The sequence below is a fragment of the Eschrichtius robustus genome, chromosome 9, assembly GCF_028021215.1.
Source record: "Eschrichtius robustus isolate mEscRob2 chromosome 9, mEscRob2.pri, whole genome shotgun sequence".
Classification (NCBI taxonomy): domain Eukaryota; kingdom Metazoa; phylum Chordata; class Mammalia; order Artiodactyla; family Eschrichtiidae; genus Eschrichtius; species Eschrichtius robustus.
Window position 1 is genome coordinate 1878978 of NC_090832.1, and position 24150 is coordinate 1903127.

At 41.2% G+C, this 24150-nt stretch overlaps 1 protein-coding gene across 7 annotated transcripts in view; it reads right to left on the reverse strand.

The window, feature by feature from the left end:
- Positions 1-24150, reverse strand: part of AFDN (afadin, adherens junction formation factor) — a 134233-nt gene that overhangs the window by 85013 nt on the left and 25070 nt on the right. For 3 of the 7 annotated variants that reach the window (XM_068551738.1, XM_068551737.1, XM_068551731.1), the window contains exons 2-5: positions 10366-10561; positions 7020-7135; positions 5145-5308; positions 2484-2644 (exon numbers count right to left, since the gene is read on the reverse strand). In XM_068551738.1, the coding sequence (XP_068407839.1) occupies positions 2484-2644; positions 5145-5308; positions 7020-7135; positions 10366-10561 (637 nt within the window). The remainder of the gene's footprint in view (positions 1-2483; positions 2645-5144; positions 5309-7019; positions 7136-10365; positions 10562-24150) is intronic. The other 4 variants (XM_068551739.1, XM_068551732.1, XM_068551736.1 and 1 more) reach the window with 3 other exon arrangements.

Genomic DNA, 24150 nt, shown 5'->3' on the forward strand with positions numbered 1-24150 from the left:
GGTTTCAGGGCCGGCTCCCACCGTGGCTGGTGCTGTATGACATGCCACCCTAACACAAAGCTCTGAGCGAGCTCACAAGAAATGGGGTCACCAGCAATTTCTGTCAAGTGGGCAGAATCAAGCAACCACGCATTTCAGAACCATGGTCCACAGACTACCTCGTGAATGGAGATAAGGTAAGAGAGACCACTAACAAAATAGAGAATAACGCCGCTCCCACGAATATGACGCGAGTGAGGGCACAGCTTCCCCTGACAGATCCAACCTGCTGCCACATAAACATATCGGATAATAAGAGGGTCTGGATAGGGACTAACACCCTTTGACTCAGCCTTGGAGCCGAGAGAATGGCCCACAATTAAGCAACCTTCCCAACCAAAACTGCTATAAATCCGGCTTCAGAGAAGAGCCGCCAGTCCCAACACTCAAACCCTAAAACTAGTGAGTAAGCTAGCAGGTGCGCAGCATGCAACAGGGTGACGCTCCGCCCTTAAGCGCCTGAGTGCAGCGCTCCAGAAGAGCCACAGAGGCGATGACTTACCAGGTCAGACATCTTTAGGAAAGCCTGGATCAACGATACAGCCTTCTAATACAATGATTTTTTTTGAAACAAATGATTATGCTATTATTTTTTAACAAGTAAAACTACTTTATTTTACTTGCTGAGTATAATTACAGGTTAATTACAAATAAAAGTTTTATATCAAATGGCTAAAAATAAACAAAACCAATTTATAGCTCACAGAGTAGTCATGTGTTTTAACTTCTCGTTTTAACCTTTATTTCCCTCAGCAATACAGGGTGATCTCCAGGAAACATCACAGTGGGACCTGTGTACAGGATGTTGCCTTTGATTCAAGGGGTCCACAGGGACAAAAAAGCTGGACTTCTCTAAATGTACCTTGTTTTGCAGATTTGACTTAGAAACTGTTAAACAACACTAAATTTTAAAGAAGCAAACCTTCAAAGTCAAAAGGAAAATAAAACAAATAAACCTAAGTGCAAGTCAATGTGGGTATATAATCACATACACAGGAATCGAATATGCGATTTCAAACACAGCACAGATTTCACAAAAGGCTTAAAATGTTTTCAGTATCATATTGTTATTAATAACAGCCCTATTTTGATTTTGGTATTATAACTGATTAATATAATTATGTTGTAAATAATTATTCTGTTGTTCTTAGGAGGAAGAATTTTACCTTGAGAAAAGACACCCAGATTTTCTAAAATCAAAGTAGTAAAAAACCAAGTATTTCCTAAGCTCTGTCCGCTAAACAGGCTTAGAAGCAAAGACTAACCAGTAACAGGGAGCACTGCTAGCAACCAGATACTCATCCCAGCAAAAGGAGCAGGATTCCTCCAGGGAAGAGCTGACTCCTAGGCTGGGGCAGGAGAGCACGAGGTGAGCAGACATCCCATCCTACAGGGAAGCTCTCAAGGTCACTGGGCCATGTCACAGACTCGGGTGCCAGCTGGAAGACAGCCCCGCTGGCTCGAAGCGACCATTCAAGAATCGGCAAGGTCAATAACCGCGACAGATGGACAAACACTGAGAAGCTTTACATCCATGAGCTTATTAAAATTTTACAAACCACTGCTCACCTGCGGATGACACTAAGGTGAGTATTTCTGTCCCACCGCCTCCCACCAAAAACCCTAACCCTGTATCTGTATCTAATCAAGGAAAACAAGAGGAAAAAAGCGGTAAACCGCACAACAGGATGCCGTCAGCAAAACCTACAAGACATTCAACCTAGGGTTTTAAAACAAACCAACACATAAGCAAAGTGAGAGGTAAAATACAAGAGAGGAGAGGGGATTTTAGAATGAAAGACATAAAAGACAAATTAACCAATTGCAAATGCAATATTTAGGTTTTATTTGTATCCTGACTCAACTAAAGGAATTATCTGAGGCAATCAGGAAGATCTGAACAATGACCAGGTATCTGATGATTTTTAAGGAATTACTGTCAATTCTTTTCTATGTGATAATGGTACTATGGTTTGCTTTATTTTTGTTTTTGCTTTTTTAGAATTGTTACCTTTCAGGAAAATGTATCAAAATATCTATGGATGAAATAATGAGAAAGTTGGGATTTGATTCAAAAATAACACAGTCTGGGAATGAAAGCAATATTTGTAGAAGCAGAGATGAAACGTGTTAATTATGAAAGCTTGCTTGGTAATAAACACATGGGAAGTTCATTATATCTCTATTATTTTGTATATATTTGACATTTTCCAGAATTAAAAAAAAAAAAAAAAAAAAAAAGCCATACTGGGGATAAATACGTAACTAAACGTATTGAAGGCAAAACTGACTTTGCACCAGACACACATGGCACACACTTGCTATGAACAGGCGACATCACCCATTAACTTTACTTATTCAAGGCCTCATGCATGTATGAAAAGGATTATTATATTAATAGACTTTACAACAGATATAACAGAAAAACAATTCAAAGTCTGCACCTGAATCAGGTCGCCCATCTGAGCTCCGAAATTCCTGCATTCTCTTTTCCAGTTTTTGTTGTCTCCGTCGTTTCATAACCACCTCGGGATTAGAAATTGTTCGGGTAAAGCTAGTTTCAGGCATGTCTTTGTAAACCTCAGCAGCCAGTCGAGAATTTTCACTGTAAGGAAAAAACGGCAATCACAAGATTTTTCTAATTTTATATTAGAAACAATTATACTGAAATCATACAAAACTCAAAATGGCAGATGTTATTTGGCTACATAGTTCTGCCATGTACCATTCACCATGTGCTAATTACTACGGATAAAGAATAAACTTCCTCTCAATACAAGCTAAAATACTGAAGCAAGCAGAAATTTATAGTTACAATTTTATAGTGAGTTTATAGAACTTAATTATTGAGTATTCATTAATAAAGCTAGAAGAAAAATGTATAAATTATACATTTCAGTTATCTCTACCACGGTTATCTTAAAATAGACTAAATGAGGGATACAACATGCCAACCACTAGAAATAAAGGACTGAACATACTTTAGTTTAGTAAAAATCTGTCTTCAAATTACAATAAATCTTGAAGAACTCAAACAGCCTGATTTTTTAACAACTAAGAGATTTACCACCATTCACTCTCTTGAAGCTAAAGTTTTAAAAGGAAATTGCTCCAAAAGTTCCTATAACGAGTCAACTGTATAGAATGATGAGTTGAAAACTAAATATTTAGGTAAGATTGATATGCTTGACTAAATTTTGATAAATATACTTTAAGGATGCCATTTTTAAAATCATAAAATAATTTCATTAAGTCACTCAAGCTTCGAATCAATCAAGTTAAGCTTCACTCATTTTAAGTAGCTCATTTCCTTAACACAAATAATTTATCCCCCTATAAACTAAATAAATAGAACAAACTGTAGCCGAAGTTTTAAACTCTCCTTTTCCTTGATATTTTTCATATATGAACAATCTATGTATACAAGTTCTTTCTCTTGCATAAATACACTAAGTAGAGCCTTACTATGTAATACTACAGTCAAGAGTTCATGTGCATCCCATAGGCGTCTCTGCCTAACAGATTAATATCTAGATCCATTTGGATGCACTCTACAATGGGCTCAAATTCCCCTCTAAAATAAACTCCCTTCACCGACAAATGGTTAATATCCTCAAGACACACACAACACTTAGAATCAACCAAAAAATGGAAAAAAGACTTGAAGAGGTCACCGCAGCAGCAGAATATAAAAAGTTAATAAACGTGCAGAGCGACATCTACCTTGTTAATGATACAGTAAGCTCGAGTTATTGAAGGTCTCACATACTATACTGCAGAGACCGTACTCTGCTCTGTTACACTCAGCAGTACTAAGGGTATGGAAATGAGAGGGCACGTGGGCTGTGGAGACCTTTCCAGGGGCTGTCTGGCAACACAAGCATCCCAAGGTGTCTCTGAGCCATTCTTCCAGAACATTTCCTTAGGAAATATTCACCTGAGTCCTCAAAATTGTAAAAACAAGGATATTCACTGGAGTATCATTTATAATACCAAAAAAACTCTGTAAACTATCCACAAGTACATGAAAAGGGCTGGTTTCATAAATTATGGGAAAACTATATGATAGAATACTGCAACAATCATTTAAATTATTTAATATGTATGTTTTTTGGTGAAAAAATATATATTTTGACTATGTGTATTTATGTGAAATACATATAATTTTAGTGGAAAAATGTCATGTGAAAAGTTCTGGTTTCAAAAGACTGATTATACTTGTTTAAAAACTCTCTACATAGATATATGAAGCGTACATACTTGTGTTGCATAAACAAACTACGGCTCTCTTTGGGTTCATACGTGACAAGAAACTCCTTTTCCCTTTCTGGCAAATCTACCTACTCTGACTTTCTAAAATAAGCTGTAAACAGAATACTACGCCATCAACTCCAAGGCAAGGAAGAGGCCTAAGAGAAACCACGACAACAGAATGAACTGAGCTGAAAGCTGACGAGGCCACACTGAGGCCAGGAGGCTCCACGTGAGGAGGAAGGCCAGCTTCTGCTCACGTCTCCTTTCTGTTACAGCGAAACACAGCGGTTTCCCTTATTCCCTCAGCTCCGAGGTCAGAAAGCTCAAATCCCTTCAGACAGGTAAAGACACCTGTGATGGGGCTGCTGGGAGAGAATAAGGAATGGGGCAGGCGGGGGCTGGAGTGAACCTGATGGTGCATTTGAGCCTGAAAAGCGAACACCAGCTTTTCTCACTGGCCTTGCCAACCTCTGATCAGGTGTTAAGCGTACCCGAGGTGTCTAAGAATCCACTGCTGCCTTAAGGACCACAACAACAGCAATGAGAGGAAAGGCCAGGCAGAGGTGAAGAGCACCCTGACACCCACGGTCTCCCCAGGAACAGCAATACTGTCCGTCAGGCCGCATCTTTAAGAAGACCGAGCACCGCGAGGCCGGTTCTGTGAGCAACGCGTGCTGCGCAGCCGGAGCCCCACCGGCTTCCCTCGACGCCGCGGAGCCAGCACACGCCCAGCGCGCTCCACCGACACGCACCCTCTTCGGCCTTCACCTGGTAACTCAATGAGGTCCGCTGCACGAAAAACACTGGGCTTAGAACACAAAGAAACAGGAATATTTCCTAAATTAACTTACGTGTCATCCCCATGGAAAGGTCTATCGTCTCGATCAGACGCCTGCCTCATTGCCTCCTTTTCTCTCTTCTTTTTTTCCTTCTTTTCTTTCTTTGAGAGAGTTCTCTTGAAGTTCTGGATAACACCTTCTTTTTCCTGCTTTTCAGGTCCGTTACTTTGAGCCTTCTGATAAAAGTAACATTATCACTACACTGGCTATGACACAGAATGACATAAAGCTGTCTATGGCTTAGCTAACTTCACCTCACACGCTGCGGCCAGAAACAGAACGACTGGAGCCGGGGAAGGTCTGGGCTGAGAAATGCTCTTTGTCTCGACGGGCCGGCAGTTCCGTGAGTGTACTGATCAAAACTTACACATTCAAGATCTCATTTCACCGTGTGTAACTTTCATCTTAATTCAAAACTAATAACCAAGGAAGCAAACACACAAGAAAATCCAAACCCAGTTAGAAAACTGGGGTTGGAATCACACCAGTTTATTTATTATTTTTAATAAATAAAAATCCAAATAATTTACATGAAGTAACTTAAATAAAAGGAAACTAATGAAAATATGGAAATAACTAAGTGTCTGAATCATCATCTACTTTAAATATGTCTTCTTTAACTTCAAAAGAAATGTTAAGAGTAGCCCTAATAAACTGGCTTTTATGAAGCAAAGTTATAAGTATTGTGTTTGTGCAAAAACTTCTAATTTCTTTTCCAGATCTTACTTATTTGTTTCCTTATTCTTAATTTATAACTTGGCCTGCCAGCAGATGACACAGAGACAGATTATTTTTTATATGACTTCATAGGTTGGCTGGTAAAGAATCACGGAAAATAAAAGATTATCTTATTGGGAAAGAAAACTGCCCTCTGCTTTGTGAGTGAGCATCTCCGTTTCCCTGCAAGCTACTCCAGCACCCTGCTGTCATCCTGACCCCAGAAGAGTTCTACTACATAGCAAGCAGCGTCTGTGGCCCCGTGAAAAGGTACATCAGCTGAAATCATGGTGCAGAAACAAAATAAAACATGGACACACACACACACACACACACACACACACACACACAAAGTATCCATTCTTGTATCATATGTATTCGCCACAAAGGCAATAAAAGTCCCTGGAGCGCAGGAACAGGAACACACAGGACATGGCACAGACAACGTGAAAACCGCTGCCGAAAGTAAATAATGGTACTTTCCCCTCAGTCTGCTGGGGCAAAAAATGAAATACAAGATTTTTCTCAAAATATTCTTAACCTCTGCATTTGCTATCACTTGTCAATACTGAATTCTAGTGTAAGAGGCCACTTGACTTAAAACAGAATTATAATTATTTTAAAACTGTATCAATATTTCATAGTATTCCACATAAAAAGAACAGTAGCACAGGAATTCCAGACATCCTACTACCTGAGAAAGTTTTAGACTCACTCTATTTCATCATCCAAAGAAACTCAAGAAAGTTTACTAATTTCTAACCTTACACATATAACATGAAAAGGGTCTTAAATACGCCTTATTAAGTTGTATCTAAAAGTTCACATATAAATAGGTTATTAAAGTTTTATTTTCCCTTCTGATTCTTATTAAAACCTATTTTGACTTTATAATTTAGGGAAAAAAACCTGAAGCTGATTTGAACATTAAGCCTCTTAGGAACAAAAGCTTACATAACTCTTTTTTGAACACGAAGGAGTAATATTTTGGATTATTCAGTGAAACAGAGGATGAAGCAGGGAGAAGCTGGGCTACTTTTAAATTATGTTCCAGGACGGGGGTAAAAGGGTAGTTTCGGAAGAGAAGCGAAACAGAGAATGAAGCCCTCCGACACGACACGCGGTCAGACACAGGCCAGGCACAGCACGGGCCGAGACCCAAGGCCTCACCTTAGCAGGAATGGCATCGTTCTCATTCTTAAGAACAAATCTGCCCTCTCGATCATCCTTATTCCAATTCAACTGCACAACAAGGGGTTTCTCGTCTATATCCAATCTTCTTTCTTCTTCACAACATGAAAAGAAAAAAAAATAAGCCATGGTTATCTAATGGCGCTAGCCAATACAACATTCTGATACACATTAAATTTTATAGACAAAAAATACCTAATTACCTTGATTACTTACTGATAGGCTGAAGTGTAATTCACAACGTGAAGTTAGAGTTCCAATGACTAATTCAGTATTTTGGTGCTACTGTATGTGTACTACCACGTGTGCAATGCCAGACACGGACCAGGCACAGCTTCCTGACAACACTTAGAATCTAACCCAGAAAATAAGAGAAATACACATGGACTAGAAAAAAATATAAGCAGGGCTTTGCCATACGTTTGTTTCTATAAGTCAAATTCTCTCACATACAACTGGAAAATATGGAAGTAATGTTAATATCACACAGAAGTTCCACTGATTCATGGGATTTTTCTTCTCATATTAATGTTAAGATGCTGTCACGAAATGGCGCCACCGTCATCAGTCTGGAAGTGATCGCTGCACTCTCCCTCCTCCCCCTGTACCTCTGACTCTCGTCTCTAAATCGCACGCGCCTCGACCCGCACAGCCCATCCCACCTTGAAGCACCAGCCTTTTCTCTGTCGATGAAGTGCTATGTTAAGTGACTACTCCCTTCCTTATCAGAAACCTGACAAGCCTCATGGCAGCCCACTGAGGGCCCTACACAGCCTGACCACCTACTAGAAGCTGAGAGCTGGCCAAGACTACCCAGGTACACGCACACAGGATGCACCACAAGGAGGGCAGCAAAGACAGGAAGCAGTGAGACCAGAGGGGGTGGATTACAATGGTACAGGAAGCAAGAGTCAACAGGGCAAACTGAGAAGATGGAGAGTTATAGAGGCTTTTAGTAAATATTATAGGTAAACAGCAGTGTTAATGATCAGAATACAGGAAAAACAAATTCCAAGTCATTATTTTATCAACTGAAAATATGAGAAAAGAGTAATAAATCACATATTGGATCAAGAAGTTTCAAATTCCTGCTGCAAACCAAAATTACCAAGTTGTTCGTGTTGCAGAATTTGCACTAGATCAAAATCCCTCATGGCATATTTTTTAGAGAACCAATCTTAAGAACAATTAAGTCTAAGTCATAAAAGTCAAACAAAAGCAAGGTGAGCTGCCCTAAAGCATACGTGCCCAACCACTGCATGCAAATATAATTAGGGCCCTGCCACAGCTTTGTAACTTAAGGTATCTTCGGCCTTACGTTAGAAGAGCAGAACCCTTTTTACCTTTCCAGTTGATCTCACACAAGGAACCCTAACGCAGAGAAGGGATGAGAGTGGCGCTCCCACAGTGCCGGGCCAGCGCTCTGGCTCACACACCAGCCGCGGCGTCCAGCGGCTCACTGAGTAGCACGTTACACTTCCAGGGGAACGAGCTGCACCTGCCGGATGCGGCAGGAGCTGCTGGTCCCCACCAGGTCGCGCACTGTCCCACCAGGGTCACGCCGGGCTTTCCATGGCGCTGTAGAAACAAGCGCTGCCCGCAAACCAATGTGAACAGGAAAGGAGGGCACTGCCCCCGCCCAGGAGCTGGGCAGGGCCCAGGAGGCACACGTGCCCCGTCAGGGAGCAACTGTGATTAAGAACGGAATGAAATTTTCAGTTTTCCTTTCATCTGATCTGTACTATTTTTTCAAACATCCACCAAGCTGTTAAAGCATAAATCCTGATGAACTTGTCTGAATCTATGCAGTAAAATGACCTGTTAGGTATTTCCTTTGGCCTAGGGATGGCACTAAAAAAATTACTGACAACACTAAGGGCTCCGTGACCCGAAAGAGATTGAGAACCTGCCTGCCAGGGCCTGCTCCCGTCTGAGACCCTGGCGGGGTACGAAGGTGCAGAAGGACATGGCCAGGCTAGCCTAGTGGTCACTACAGGGGTGGGGGGAGACGCGGAACACCTCCTTCTTTACACACCTTCCTTGCGTTTTCATCCCTTACAAGTAACACATTTTACTTTTTAATTAAAAACAAATCTAGCAAAGAAAGTTTAAAGAAAAAATGTTCTTTAAAAAAAAAAATCAAACCCATTCCATTTTTAGATCTCAAATCCCAATCTTAGATAGCATTCCAAAGACCTCACTTGGCCGTATTCAAATGACCCAACGGTGCAGCGAGAAGAGGGCTGAAAGTGAGAAATACTTTCCTCCTCTTTGTAACCTATTTAAAAAGATTCTGAGGTAAAAGCAGAACTCAACCTCAAAAAAACATCCAAAATTGAGACCATCTGCTCTTGTCAAATTTAGTTTGGGTATTATTTATGTAGGTGATACCCTAGTAACCTTAAAAGAGTGATAAACAAATACAGCCTACCTAATATAATACTGGTAGCATTTGGTGGCACCTGAATTCCACACACTACAAAAATTTCAGCCCAATTTCAAACGTACAAAGAAAGCTGTACTTTTGAAGATAAGAAGAATAAATTATGTTCAAACAGGTTTTGAGGCTGAAACTTAAACAGGTATTCAAATTGGGCTTGTACTATATACAATCCTTTGTTTACGGCATTAACTGGAATTTGTTATTTTTTTTGTTTAAACAGGTGACTCAGTACTTCAAAAGCACTCAAAAAATTTTATAAATTTCTACATTTCTAATCAGTTCAACTTCAATTGCCATGTGATATATAGGATACTTGCAGAAATTTCAAATCTTAAAGCAAGGAGAAATTACTAACTACGTAAGAGAGTTTCCTCAAGATGCCCTAATTGCTCCCAAAGAATAACGTTACTGTTTCACATTACAAAAATATTACAGCAAGTATGATAAAACACTGGGTTTTACTCATAAAATACTGTACTCATAAAACACTGGGTTATCTATCATTAATTGTAATATTATAATCTATGCAGAAGAGTTACATGAAATACTTCTCCAAAATTAAGCAGCTTACTGTATCATCAATGTATGTGACAGATCTGCTGGAGAATTTCAATTATGAAACGTTATGCTACTTACCTTTGGAGAAGTGAGCATATGTAAAACTAATCTATTCATTCTAACTCCCAACAAATGCACCTGCTAGGAACTTATGAGGACATTTCGCAGACATACTCAAGTTTTGCCAACCTGTTAACTGCTTCCCCAGCCCCTCCAGAAAAAGAAAGAGGGGGTCAGCAGTAAAGCAGGGCTCCCGGGACAAGTGACTGTGATAGTCTCAAGATGAGCACATATGGCCGACAAGCCCCGTCTGTGTCCACTGACCTCCGCTGACGTGCACTTCATACAGGGAGTACTTGGGTGACGACAACATCCGCATGTCAGGGCGGAATTTCTCCGCGAGCGTTTCCAGCACGTCCTGAGTGGTGGCGGTACTAGACACCCGGATACATTTTGTTGCAAAGTTCCCAGCAGCTTTATCTTGAAAATAAAATCTCATCACTCCATGGAACTCCAAATCCTAAAAGGAAAACAAAATGATACATTTTTGGAAAAACAACATCCTAAAATGATGCCTTCAAATTTAGTTATGTGACTTGGGACGAGTTATTTACAATCTGTCTCCTTCTTAGGCGTCTCAAGTACAAGGTAACGGCTGTAGAGCACCTGACGTCAGAGTCTTCAGCAAGCGCCAGGCACACCCGGACAGGCATCGTTTTATCATGTCTTTATAACAACCCAGTGAAGTAGATACTATGATCAAACCCAATTCTCAAGATTTGGTCATTAAAACTCACGAAGTTTGAGTGTCTTGCTCAAGCCGTTATGTAGCAAATCCAGAATTAAACCCAGATCCACTGAACTTTGAAGTCCATGCCTATCTGTCCCTGAGGTCCCATCCCATCCTGAGATTACAAAGCCTAAATGAAGAAGAGACTGTTCTAGAAGCCAAGGGGAAATGTTAACCCCAATCCCACCAGGAATGTGAATAAATGGAAACTCAACGTTAGCAGAATGTAATTGTAAGTAATTTTCAGTATGAACTACTTGCCCCAAATCAACAGACACAATTTAGATTTTTCTTAAAACCTTACTTCTAGAGAAAAATTCGACAAGAGTGTCAACCAAAGACTACTTCAAGGCAGGCTGAAGCCCACGTGACTGTGGAAGGCTCCTTCCCATGGCTTCCTTTTTTTTTTCTTTTCAATCAATTACAAGATGGTTATTTAGGCCCTTTGCTATCACCATAATAATAAGACTCAGGAGTTCACATCCCACAGACTGGGAACCATCGCATCAGAGCGAATCCGTTTTTGTTTGGTAGGTTACACTTTATCCGGGGATGCGAGAGGGTGAGGCCCAGGGTTCCTGTGTACCCCGTTATTCCCTTGAACACAGAACAAAGCACAGCTCCCCGCAAACTTCCGAGGAGCACCTGCACCTGCAACCCCGAGGTTGTGTCCGGCCTCCTGCACCAGAAAGCCTCGGCCGGGGCGCTCCTCAACGCTCGCCTTTCTCTCCCCGCCACAGCCGACACACCAAGTCTCTCCACCTGCAAATGTACCCAGAATCCATCCAACATCTTGCTAAAACCCAGCCGGATGAATCAGTCCGCGCCTTCTTCCCTGCAGTGGCTTTCGCTCTCAGGCGTCAAGGTTTTCCCGCAGGGCTCAGCGACCATCACAGTCAAGCTTCTGTCCACGCCCCACTCCACTAGCCTAACCTTCCCTGAAAATTACGAACTGACAAGTATTTATTTGAAGAAAAGTAAGGTAAATGGAATATTATTGATAGAATGGGGTTAATGGTGTAACCATACGAAAGTCAAACCGGAAAAACGAGACTATAAGGCACGTTTCTAGCCCCGAAGCTTTTACTGTGCTCACCCAGGCCCTGCCCACTGGGCCACCCGCCCTCCCTGTTCCCCCTGCCCCGGGGAGAAACACAGGTAAGTGAGCATGTGTGTCAGAAGAACACCCCTGAACCACAGACTCTGGGATGAAGTAGGGTCACACTTACGGGGTGAGAGCTGAGAAAGCTTAATGAATTAGGAGTCTTCTTTGTCTGGCTTGGGTCAAGCAGCAAAAAAAATTAGGCTGACATCCTTTAAAAATAAATATCTCCATCTCGATGTTAGTCTGGCAACCCTAAAAGCCGTAAGTAAGGATGCACGGGAGAGATGCCCCTCAACTCAGAATCTGTACGCAGGTTCGGGTCAACACCAGTAACAGCCAAGGCTCACTCGGCACGCACTCTGCCCCAGGCACGGCGCTCAACACTCTCTACATGGCTCCCTTGGCCCCAGGGGCCCCCAGGGGCCCAGCCCCGTGAAATCACTCAGGGACCCCTATTCCAGGTTTCCCTCCTCCTACCGACCAACCTCCTCCACAGGCCCCAAGGACAGCACTTCAGACAACAACACTTAGTCTGGAAATTTGGTTACATACATTTAAGTTTTTATTACGGGAGTCACATTTTTATCCCAGAATTGCGATCCTTTCACCACCGCCGCCCTGAAATCATCTTTACGCTGCCCCTAACAGTCTCCTCTGAAGGCCCACCCTTACACCTCTCTAAATTACCCTCCGTAGCACTCAAATCGTTTTGATAACTGGGTCGTTCTAAATACATCGTTTGTGATGAGAATAAAACAGCTAGATACACCTACAGGTCCCAAAAGACACGAAAGCACCAGCTTCTCTGAGAACTGTCAACAAGTAATTCCCAACTACCAGATACTGAAGGAACAGAGGCAGCCTCTGTGGCTGAGAGGGACTGCCCACCCCAACTGGGCAAGAACACAAAGGAAAGCATCTAGAATGACCAGATCGAGGCAAGCCTGGAGACAGTCTCCCGTATCCTTGGTCACCCTCATGAAAGTCCCTCACATACAGATTACTACCCTTTATAGGTAAAAAGAAAACTACAAATATTAACCCTCCATTATTAATGTGGTTCAGCTACTGATCTTATATAAAATGTTGAGATAAAAGGTTTTTTTTTTAAATAGAGTAAACCCAAGGTTACAGATACAGGTCCCCAGCAAGCAACAGCTGTCTACAGAGAAGTAATAATATTTCTACTGATGTTTTTAAAGAAAAAATTCTCCAGGTCTGTTGAGCCTAAATAAAGCAGTCAATAAAAACTACCTTTGATTTGATTTCATTTGCACTACGTAAGTATTAATAAATAACTATTAATTTAGTTTGCCTGGTGACCTTGACATCACACAGGAACACGTGAGTAGAGTCGTTACCGGGATAGTCCCTTAATAAATTAACACATTAGCATTCTGTTCGATTATTCAGCTAATTTTGGCTGGTGTGAGTAAGTCCACAGAATTTTATCAAACCTGAGAAGACTGCTAAAATCAAGTTCCTGAACCTAAAAATTGGGCATGTAGTGACCAAACTAACACACAGTAATAACTGTAACTAATATATATTATGGTCTACCACGTGCCAGATACTGACAGTTCAGCATTTAATTCCCCAAACTAAGGGTTAGGTACTACCATCATCCCCACTGCACAGGGGAAAAAAGAAAAAGGAGGTCCAGAGAGGCTAAGCACATGAGCTACAATCACACAGCCACCAAGTGGCCAGGCTGCAGGCACCAGAGGAGCCCCGGAAGAAACAAGGGGACGGCTGAGTAACCGAGAGCGAAGGTTCAGAGGGGCTGCAGACCTGGACAGCACGTACTCAGCTGCAGGTGTCCTCACGGCCCCCACTCCCCAGGGGCCCAGCCCGGCGCAGCGGGACACCCGGGGGGAGGCACAGCAGGGCAGAGGAGGGCAGGCAGCCCGGCAGAACAGCTGCACCTCTGAGGGAGTCTGCATCACCCACGTGGGCTCGGATGCCCTCAACTATAGAGTGGAAGCGCCAGCAGTGCCTGGGCCCCTTCCTAAGGTGACTTCCTCTCAGCCTCTCCACAGACGGCAGCTCTTCTGAGATGAGGAACTTTCATGCGTAGTTCAGGTCCTCCCTCGGTCTCTAATGCTTCACACATAAAAATCAAAACACATCTGAGTCAAAACTTCCAGCAACAATGTCTGATGCCTCCAGCTGTGGTTGTCTGTTCTCACCTGATCAGAACTCTGAAAAACAAAACTTTACATTTGCAATCAATAGCCAGCTGGAATTCTGATGATGCTGCAGCCAACACGGCTGTAATTTCATAAAGGCAAGTGTTTCCGTAAAAAAGGTTCCTCCCTCCTTAGTGTTGGCTACACCTATTACCCAAGAGAAAACAGCATTTAAAATAAAAGCACTGGGACGCCCCTGGTGGCGCAGTGGTTAAGAATCCGCCTGCCAACGCAGGGGACACGGGTTCGATCCCTGGTCTGGGAGGATCCCACATGCCGCGGAGCAACTAGGCCCGTGCGCCACAACTACCGAGCCTGCGCTCTAGAGCCCGCGAGCCACAACTACTGAGCCCGCGAGCCACAACTACTGAAGCCCGCGCACCTAGAGCCCGTGCTCCGCAACAGGAGAAGCCACCGCCATGAGGAGCCCGCACACCGCAGCGAAGAGTAGCCCCCGCTCGCCGCAACTAGAGAAAGCCCGCGCGCAGCAACGAAGATGCAACGCGGCTAAGAATAAATAAATAAATACATAAAAGACTTGACTTAAAAAAAAAAAAATCTTTAAAATAAAAGCACTGCTGCAGGGCCCCCCATGTCTGGGTGAAGTGCTGCCTGCTGGCAGCGAGTTTTCAGGGCGAAACTTCTGTCTGGAGCTGGCGGGACAGCAACCACTCCCCTCTCGTCACCTGCATACCGCGTATCCATCACAACAGGTCAGCGCGGAGGGAACGAAAAGACAATGTAACAATCACTTGGTTCCTTTCCTTGATGGTTACTTTTCCTGACAGGAGAACACCTTTCTTTTTTTCCTCAAGGTATACACTCACCTTTACATAAAGTCTTCCCCGAGAAACAAGCTCACTGACAATTACTACAACAGAAATGCAACACCACTTGGGGTTGTGTTAACCACTCTGAAACAAAAGCATTTTCATGTTTATCAGAAAGAATACAACAGACAAAAAAAAGAGAGAGAAGGCTTATTATGAAATTACATACTAAAGCGCCAAAGCAAGGAACCAAGAGTTAAAGATGAAGACTTGCTTTTAAATATTTTATCAATATCTCATTAGTTAATGACATTGATAATCAATCGGCCTTCTTATGCAAACAAGCAGAAACTCACCAGAGCAACCGCAAACCTCCTTTGGCTCAAGCTAATCAGAACTACTTGCTCTAAAGCTTCAACAGGGCAACCGGGCTCCACTCAACGTTTCTTCTCCCCACTTTCAGCAGTTATTTGAAATCCATGTCTTAGCCTGTAGCACAACAATGCTACCTGCAAACAGGTAATCAGCTTCCCAACCCCCATGGAGGACACAGCCACTGACAGGACCACCGCATTATCACACACAATTCCCAGGGCTGGTGCCTCCAAGACAGGGGCAAAATGTTAGAAAAGATACAGCCGTGCCTTCAAAACACACATCACTGTACATAAACCATCAACAGCACAACGGCCATCTGACTCACGTTGTTAAAAACAGGAATAACTCTTGAATGTCAACAGGTTAGGTAGAGAATGGAAGAAATACTTGAATATGGGTTTCTGCAATCTTACTTGTATAAACACTACCTTTTAAACTTGTATGAACCATTTTTTAAACCCGTACTTCAAGAATACTTTTAAAAATTACATGCATTTCATTACCTAAAACTTTTGCAAGACAAATACTCCTGAAAGCTTAAAAGAACTATCTGGAAAGTACCTTCACCCACCTCTGCCCACGGCAATCATTTCTGTTTCATCACCCGGCCTCCGCAAGGCCCTGTCACTGTGTGACATACACTGGCCGGCAGGCACACCTCACTGCACTGCACTTCACAGATACTGCAGTTTTTACAAATTGAAGGTCTGCGGCAACCCTGCGTTGTCAGATGATGAAATGGTTAGCATTTTTTAGCAATAAAGTCTTCTTTAATGAAGGTATGTACATTGTTTTTTCAGACATAATGCTACTGCGCACTTAACAGACTACAGGATCATGTAAACATAACTTCTATATGCAACCGGAAACCAACACAAATCTGTGTGCCTCGCTTTACTGCGGCATCGGGAACGGAACGCACCGTGTCTGCAGCGGGCCTGAGCCGTCATCTGAGAGCAGCTGCTCTGACCCAGCAATCCTCACCCAGGAACAGTTTATACCTGCACATGTCTAAATGGTCTTTATAATAAAATGATTTCAGTACATCTTTCTGTCTGAAAATAAAGGCAGAATCTCTAACACATCACAATGCACACCTGTTGGATGTGAGCCAACTACTGTTCTCCTCACATCTTGAGGCTAGTTTACCAAAGCTGAGGAAGACCAAGTTCACTGAAAATGGGAAAAAGTCATCTTTCAGGGTAAGAGTAAAAGTTTTCTGGACTAAAAAACTGATCGAAAACACACACGTCCCACAGAGAGAACACACGCAGATTGCCACTTTGAGGAACTCTAACAAAAATCCATCCAGTATCCAACCACGTCAACATTATAAATAAGACAATCCTCTGCCAGAAAACACAGCCTGCCATGAAAACCAATCAGCCAACGTGTTTTTTTTTAAAGGCCACGGTAATCACTACCAACATTATCTACTTAGCAACTGCCTGCTCACAGTACAAGACCATGAGCCACGGAAGTCTGCTGGCTTCCAAGGCAAGTTCCATCTGTGCTTCTGTGAGACTCCGATGGACCCGGAACTCTACCCGCTCTCAGTCAGCATTATAACGGGATCAAAAAGTCAACGTCTTCCCCACGGTCCTCTTAGAATTTTTAATCTGTATTTGAATACCTACCACACAACATACATTGGGGAAGCGAAAGATATGACGACTTACAGAACACATTAAACCCACAGGACCAAAGAGCAATAATCACAAATGTGATTAAAGACCATTTTTATTTCTCCTGTAACCTCTAAGTACTGCACTTGTAGAAATGTAAAGTGCAACACAGAGGTAAACAAAACAACCCTCAAAGCCACCTCTCTAGTCGGGGGTCTACCCGACTTTGCCATGGATCCTTCGGCAGTCTGGTGAAGCCTATGCAACTGTTCTCAGAATAAAAATGTTAAATGCATAAAATAAAATACAAAGGATTGCAAAGTGAACAATTACATTAAAATACAATTATTAAAATATTTTTAAAACCTGTGACATAGTAATATGAGTGTTCTTTATTAACATTAAATAAGGCCTAGATCTTATTTTATGCATTTAAAATTTTACAACTCCAATTTTGAAGTAGATATGAGTATAAACTCATAAATGAAGAAAATGCTAAATTTCAGTTAGAGGCTAATAAAATTTACTGAAAATTAAGATGTACTTATTTTCTCATCCACGTTGAAAGATCCCACGGGATGTATTCATAGACCTCAAGTTAAGAACGCCCTGGAACAACTCCAGTGATAACAAACGCGCCATCTAGCCAAGCAATGGATGCTTTCTTTGTGCAGCTCGACAGCTATAAAGTAACGCCTTATACAAAAGCAAGATTCATCTCATGTCGCTTTGCCAACTGCTTAACTTTGCCTGTTGGTATCATTTAGACCTGTATTCAACCCGTGGTTTATGAATGATCATTCTTTTCCATTCATTGATGACGTGAAGCAGGGCAGAGTAAATTTCCCAGGCACCACGCGCTCTGGGCGAGGAGACTTCAGCTCCAGGCGTGCTCCTGTGCACGCCGTGGGCTCCTAGGAAAAAGGCAGTCCTTTCTCACTACCGGTCACGGTAAATGGGTTTAGATGGAGAAAAGGGCTTCTGACGTTTTGGGCTGGATTGATTCCTCGCTGTGGGAGCTGTGCTGTGCTCTGCGGGCTGCCTAGAACATACCTGGCCTCTATCTACCGGATGCCGGCAGCAGCCACCCAGCTGTGACTACCAAAAATGTCTCCAGATACCTGCACAGACTCCCCAGGGGATAAAACTGTCCCGGTGGGGACCCATGACTCAGAATAAGCCTGGAACCTCTTCCACATCGCATTCTAATTCCCATTCATCCAAGTGTTCTCTTTCCTGGGACATAATCCCAGATCCACTTACTACTGTGTTCACTTCTCTCCTGAACACATTCATGTTCCACCCTCCGAGCCTCAAATAGTTTCCAGACTTGATCACAGAACTCCAGGTGTGTCTAACCAGCTGCAAATATACTGCTAATTCTAATACCATACCTGTAAATGAATGCAATTTAAGATGACATTAGCTTGTTGGAGACCACCTAATACTGCTGTTTCACATGAGGTTCCAGTAAAATGACAAGTCTTGAGTCACTGCCCCATTAGTCCACCCAGTAACCTTTCCCCAGCTCGGCACTAATCTGTTAAACAACAGCCTTTGGGTAAAACTAATCACCTGGTTCCTAATTCTTCTCACTGTACTTAGATCCAGCCCTTAAACAGAAGAACAGGATGAAAGACATTGTTGAATTCCTTGATAAAAGTCCAGACACATCATGACTAACGCATTTCCTTGATCTACAAATCTGGCAGCCCTACTCTCTCTCTCTCACTCAGGCACACACACAAAATGACATCACTGTATCCACTGAGCCACGCTGGTTCCTGTGAATGGGATTACAAAGCTTTCCAAGCCCAGGATTCAGCTTCCTTTTCAGTCTTACCATAATCATAGAGAGCATTCCTATGAATAGTTTAAGTTCATCTCTACAGTGTTAGTATAAATAGTTTACACATTGCTTTTAAAACTTGTGTAATAAATAAACATCTTTATGGAAACCCACACGTTAAAAATTATAGATGTCATCATAAAGCAATTTAAGAAATGTTAATAAACTTGTCCACATAAAAATAAACTTGATGGGACTTCCCTGGTGGCACAGTAGTTAAGAATCCGCCTGCCAACGCAGGGGACACAGGTTCGATCTGTGGTCCAGGAAGATTCCCACATGCCGTGGAGCAACTAAGCCCGTGCGCCACAACTACTGAGCCTGCGCTCTGGAGCCCGCGAGCCACAACTACTGAAGCCCGCGCGCCTAGAGCCCGTGCTCCACAAGAGAAGCCACCGCAATGAGAAGCCCGCGCACCGCAACGAAGAGTAGCCCCCGCTCACCTCAACTAGAGAAAGCCCGCACACAGCAACAAAGACCCAACGCAGCCAAAAATAAAAATAAATTTTAAAAAAAACCAACAACTTGAGTTTGGCAAAAAAAAAAAAGGCACACAATAAGTGAAGTCCAAAGACCAGTGACACACTGGGGAAAAAGCATTTCAAACTTACATGACAGAAAGAAATATAATGTAATATATAAAAAGTCTCTAAAATTTGAGAAGAAAAAAAAAAAATAACCCATTTTAAAATGGGCAAAAAAAGCCTCAACAGGTAGTTCACAAAGAAGTGAATATGACTCAAATATAAAAAAGGATGAACCACCTCATTAATGATAAAACAACTTCAATACTTTAAAATAAGATAATAAGATGCCATTTCTCAATCAAATTGGTAAAAATCTGAAAGTTTGACAACATCCTCTATTTGTGGGGCTGGCAAAACAAGGTACACCAAGGAGCAGAACTGTGGCAATATTTGGCAAAATGAGATACACATGTACCTTTTGACACAGCAATTCTACTTTTGTGGATCTATCCCAAAGATACATTAGCAAAGTTATTCATTGTAGCACCATTTATAACAGCGAAAGTTTGGAAATGATGCAGCAAGGTATGCTGGTTGAATAAACTCTGGTCCCTTCATACAATGGAATAAAACGGTGCCACTACAAGAAATGAGGAAACTCTTTACACTGTGACATGGCACAGAGCACAAATACACAGTTAAGTGAAAAAAGCAAGGAACAAAACAGTATACATGGTATGCATCTTTTATGTGAAAGGACAAGAAACACACACACACAAACATACACATACACACACACACACACACACAACCTGATCATATCTGCAGAAAGAAACCTTCCCTAAAGTGGATAAACCAAAATGTAATAAAAGATGGAAGCAAAGCCTTTCTAAATCCACTTTATTACATAGCTTCAACTCTGGACCCATTTAATTATTTTAAATGATAAAAATTAAAATTTAAACAAAAAGTAAACACTAAAAATTTAAAACAAACAGAAATTAATGTCTAACTATATATGAAGTTGGTCACACTGCCATACAGAAAAAAAAGACTGATTTTCAAGTGATCTTAGAAAAGTGTTTTGACTTTACATTCCTAGTAGACTCTATCCTAAGGATAATTATTTTGCGAAAAAATGTTAATCTTTATTCAGAAGCCCTATTGTTAGTAATAATATTAGTATCATAATGTCTAATACAATAACTACATGATAGAATGAAGCAAACGAGTCCTGTGTTAATATAGTTACAAACACACAATTTTCAATGTAAGAGAAGAGAGACTTTTAAAAATCAAAGTAATTACATATAAACCCAGTACGGCCAAATTCGAACTGGAAACATCAGTAGAAACTCATGGATTATTTTTCCCCACAGAAAAGTATCTTCTAGCTCTTGCCACTGAAACGGTCATGAAGCAAAAGACATGCTGTAAAAATAAGCATCTCTAGCACCTAGATTGTCGTCTCTAAATACTATTCTCCACTAAAATGAACCCAGGTTCCTTGGAGAAATGGTTTAATCCAGGTATAGGTCACAAAATGGACAAGATGAGTTTGGGACACCTTGTTATGCCATAAAACAAGGATCTTCTCAAAAAAAAAAAAAAACAAAAAACAAACCCTCTAGCCAAACAAAAGGTGCACCTGGCCAAATTTGGACAATTTGAATACCAGCAAGAATAATGGCTGCAACTGACAGAGACACAGAATCCATGAAAATCCTCAAGTTTATAATGACAGTAAAGAGAAATGAGAAAACCCAAACAAAACCACAATCACTGTTACCACTGCAGGTGACAAGGGCACCAACTCCTAAGTCGGATAATAAGCAGTTAAAGTCAAAGAATTAATAATTCCTTTTGCCTTCCTGCAGCTTAAAGGAGGAAGATGTGTTTCTGTTTTTTAAAGAATTCCAGCCAATAAGTGTGAAAGAAATGACAGCATTCCAAAGTCACCATTTTTTAACCCTTACTTGATTTAGGCGAAGACTGGCACTGGCCAAGCCAAGGACAGAAAGGCTGAGGGGACCTGGCACTGAGGGTGCAGAGGCGCAGGCTGTCCCAGCTCCTCCTCCGCTACCAGTATGGGGCCCAGGACACACATGGCGCTGCTTACGAGGCCCTGCTGGATCCCGTCCCGGCTTTGAAGCTACAGAAACAAGTCACACTCCACTGCCCACCCTTGGAAAAAAGAAAGGGCCAGTCCAGAACAGGGACGTCCTACAGGAAAATTAAGCAGTTTTTCTCAGCAAGTCTGACGTGAAATAAAAATGGGGGTGGGAGCGGGGTTAGAATGCTCTAGATTAAAAGAAACGTAAGAGAACTAAATATAACGTGTGGACCCTGTTTGGATCCTGATTCAAATAAATTAACTGTAAAAACACATTTTCGAGGGAGACAGGGAAATCTGAGTATGGGCTAGATATTAGATAATAAGGAATTATGGTTAACTTTGGTGATAGGACTACTGTATTTATAGTTAAATTTTTTTGAGATGTACACTGAAGTAGAAGAGAAATAATGTTAGTTTTTAGGATTTGCTTTAAAACACTTCAGCTAAAAACAACAACATAAAATAATGAACTAAGAATGACAAAATTTTGAAAATTCTGAAGTCTGGGGGGTGGATATAAGTGAGTTGTATCTATGTTTGAAATTCTTCCTATTAAAAACATGAAAATAAGTTATAAGTACAAACTAAATAGTATTAAATACAAACCTGTTTTCATAAAAAGAGACTCTGGGAAAAAATCCAAAGAAATCTGGATTAACCACGTTCCTGAACTCAACCTCAATATTATAATACCCAAAAGAAAATCCAGAAAGATAAATGAGGAAATTCTCTTTTAAAACCTGCTTCTTATACCTGCACTGAGTCTTAAGTATGTGAAATATTAAAAAGAAGTTTCTAAATCTGAACAAGGGTAATGCACTATACAAATTATATACAGAAACTGGTAGACTATCATTTACTGTACTTACAGTAACTTTCATATCAAAGTAAATACTCAAACTATGACAACTGATTCAAAGAAGCTTCCTATAATCAAAATGCTTCCATTTGAATCTTTTTAACATACTAAAAATTGAATTCACAGTACTCAACCTATTTTGATTAAAAAAAAAACCCTCAAGCAACTTACGTAAATTAAAAATATCTTCAAATCTCTACTGTAGTATATGCTGCATTAGTAAACAATACATTTTGAAACACAGGCAGTTTTTTGAGTCCTTCCATATCTTATATAAGACACTTGAAAGGGGGTTGGAACAAGGTAGAAAGCACAAATTAGAAACAAAATAATTTTTGGATAGAGGGTGCAAAAGCAGTGACATGAACATTACTGCCTTCTAGTTGGGATTTATAAAGAAAACAAAAGACTTTGTTTTGGTACAAGTGTCTGACATTCTCTCCCCTGCTATGAGGAGGGATCCTGAACTGCATATTTGGTGCCAACCAGTACCTCCTGATTGTACTTCCTGTTTCACTCTTCATTATCAAATGACCACAGCAGATTGGAATGTCGCTTGGTACCCGGCAAGAGAAAAACAAAAAGGTAACCTGCATAAATCAGTGCAGAGACTTTGGAAAGGAACCATATTGTTTACGAGTACTTTTTTTTTTTTTTAATTTATTTTTTTTATACAGCAGGTTCTCATTAGTTATCCATTTTATAGATATAAGTGTATGTATGTCAATCCCAATCTCCCAATTCATCCCACCACCACCACTTTCCCCCCTTGGTGTCCGTATGTTTGTTCTCTACATCTGTGTCTCTATTTCTGCCCTGCAAACCAGTTCATCTGTACCATTTTTCTAGGTTCCACATATATGCGTTAATATACGATATTTTTTTTCTCTTTCTGACTTACTTCACTCTGTATGACAGTCTCTAGATCCAACCACGTCTCTACAAATGATCCAATTTCATTCCTCTTCATGGCTGAGTATTATTCCATTGTATATATGTACCACATCTTCTTTATCCATTCGTCTGTCGATGGGCATTTAGATTGTTTCCATGTCCTGGCTATTGTAAATAGTGCTGCAGTGAACATTGGGATGCATGTGTCTTTTTGAATTATGGTTTTCTCAGGGTATATGCCCAGTAGTGGGATTGCTGGGTCATATGGCAGTTCTATTTTTAGTTTTTTAAGGAACCTCCATACTGTTCTCCATAGTGGCTGTATCAATTTACATTCCCACCAACAGTGCAAGAGGGTTCCCTTTTCTCCACACCCTCTCCAGCATTTCTTGTTTGTAGATTTTCTGATGATGCCCATTCTAACTGGTGTGAGGTGATACTCATTGTAGCTTTGATTTGCATTTCTCTAATAATTAGTGATGTTGAGCAGCTTTTCATGTGCTTCTTGGCCATCTGTATATCTTCTTTGGAGAAATGTCTATTTAGGTGTTCTGCCCATTTTTCATCTTGTTTGTAGTTTCCCGTGCTGTGCAAAAGCTTTTAAGTTTCATTAGGTCCCATTTGTTTACTTTTGTTTTTATTTCCATTACTCTAGGAGGTGGATCAAAAAAAATCTTGCTGTGATTTATGTCATAGAGCGTTCTTCCCATGTTTTCCTCTAAGAGTTTTAGTGTCCGGTCTTACATTTAAGTCTCTAATCCATTTTGAGTTTATTTTTGTATGGTGTTAGGGAGTGTTCTAATTTCATTCTTTTACATGTAGCTGTCCAGTTTTCCCAGCACCACTTATTAAAGAGACTGTCTTTTCTCCATTGTATATCCTTGCCTTCTCTGTCATAGATTAGTTGACCATAGGTGCATGGGTTTATCTCTGGGCTTTCTATCTTGTTCCATTGATCTCTGTTTCTGTTTTTGTGCCAGTACCATATTGTCTTGATTACTATAGCTTTGTAGTATAGTCTGAAGTCAGGGAGTCTGATTCCTCCAGCTCCGTTTTTTTCCCTCAAG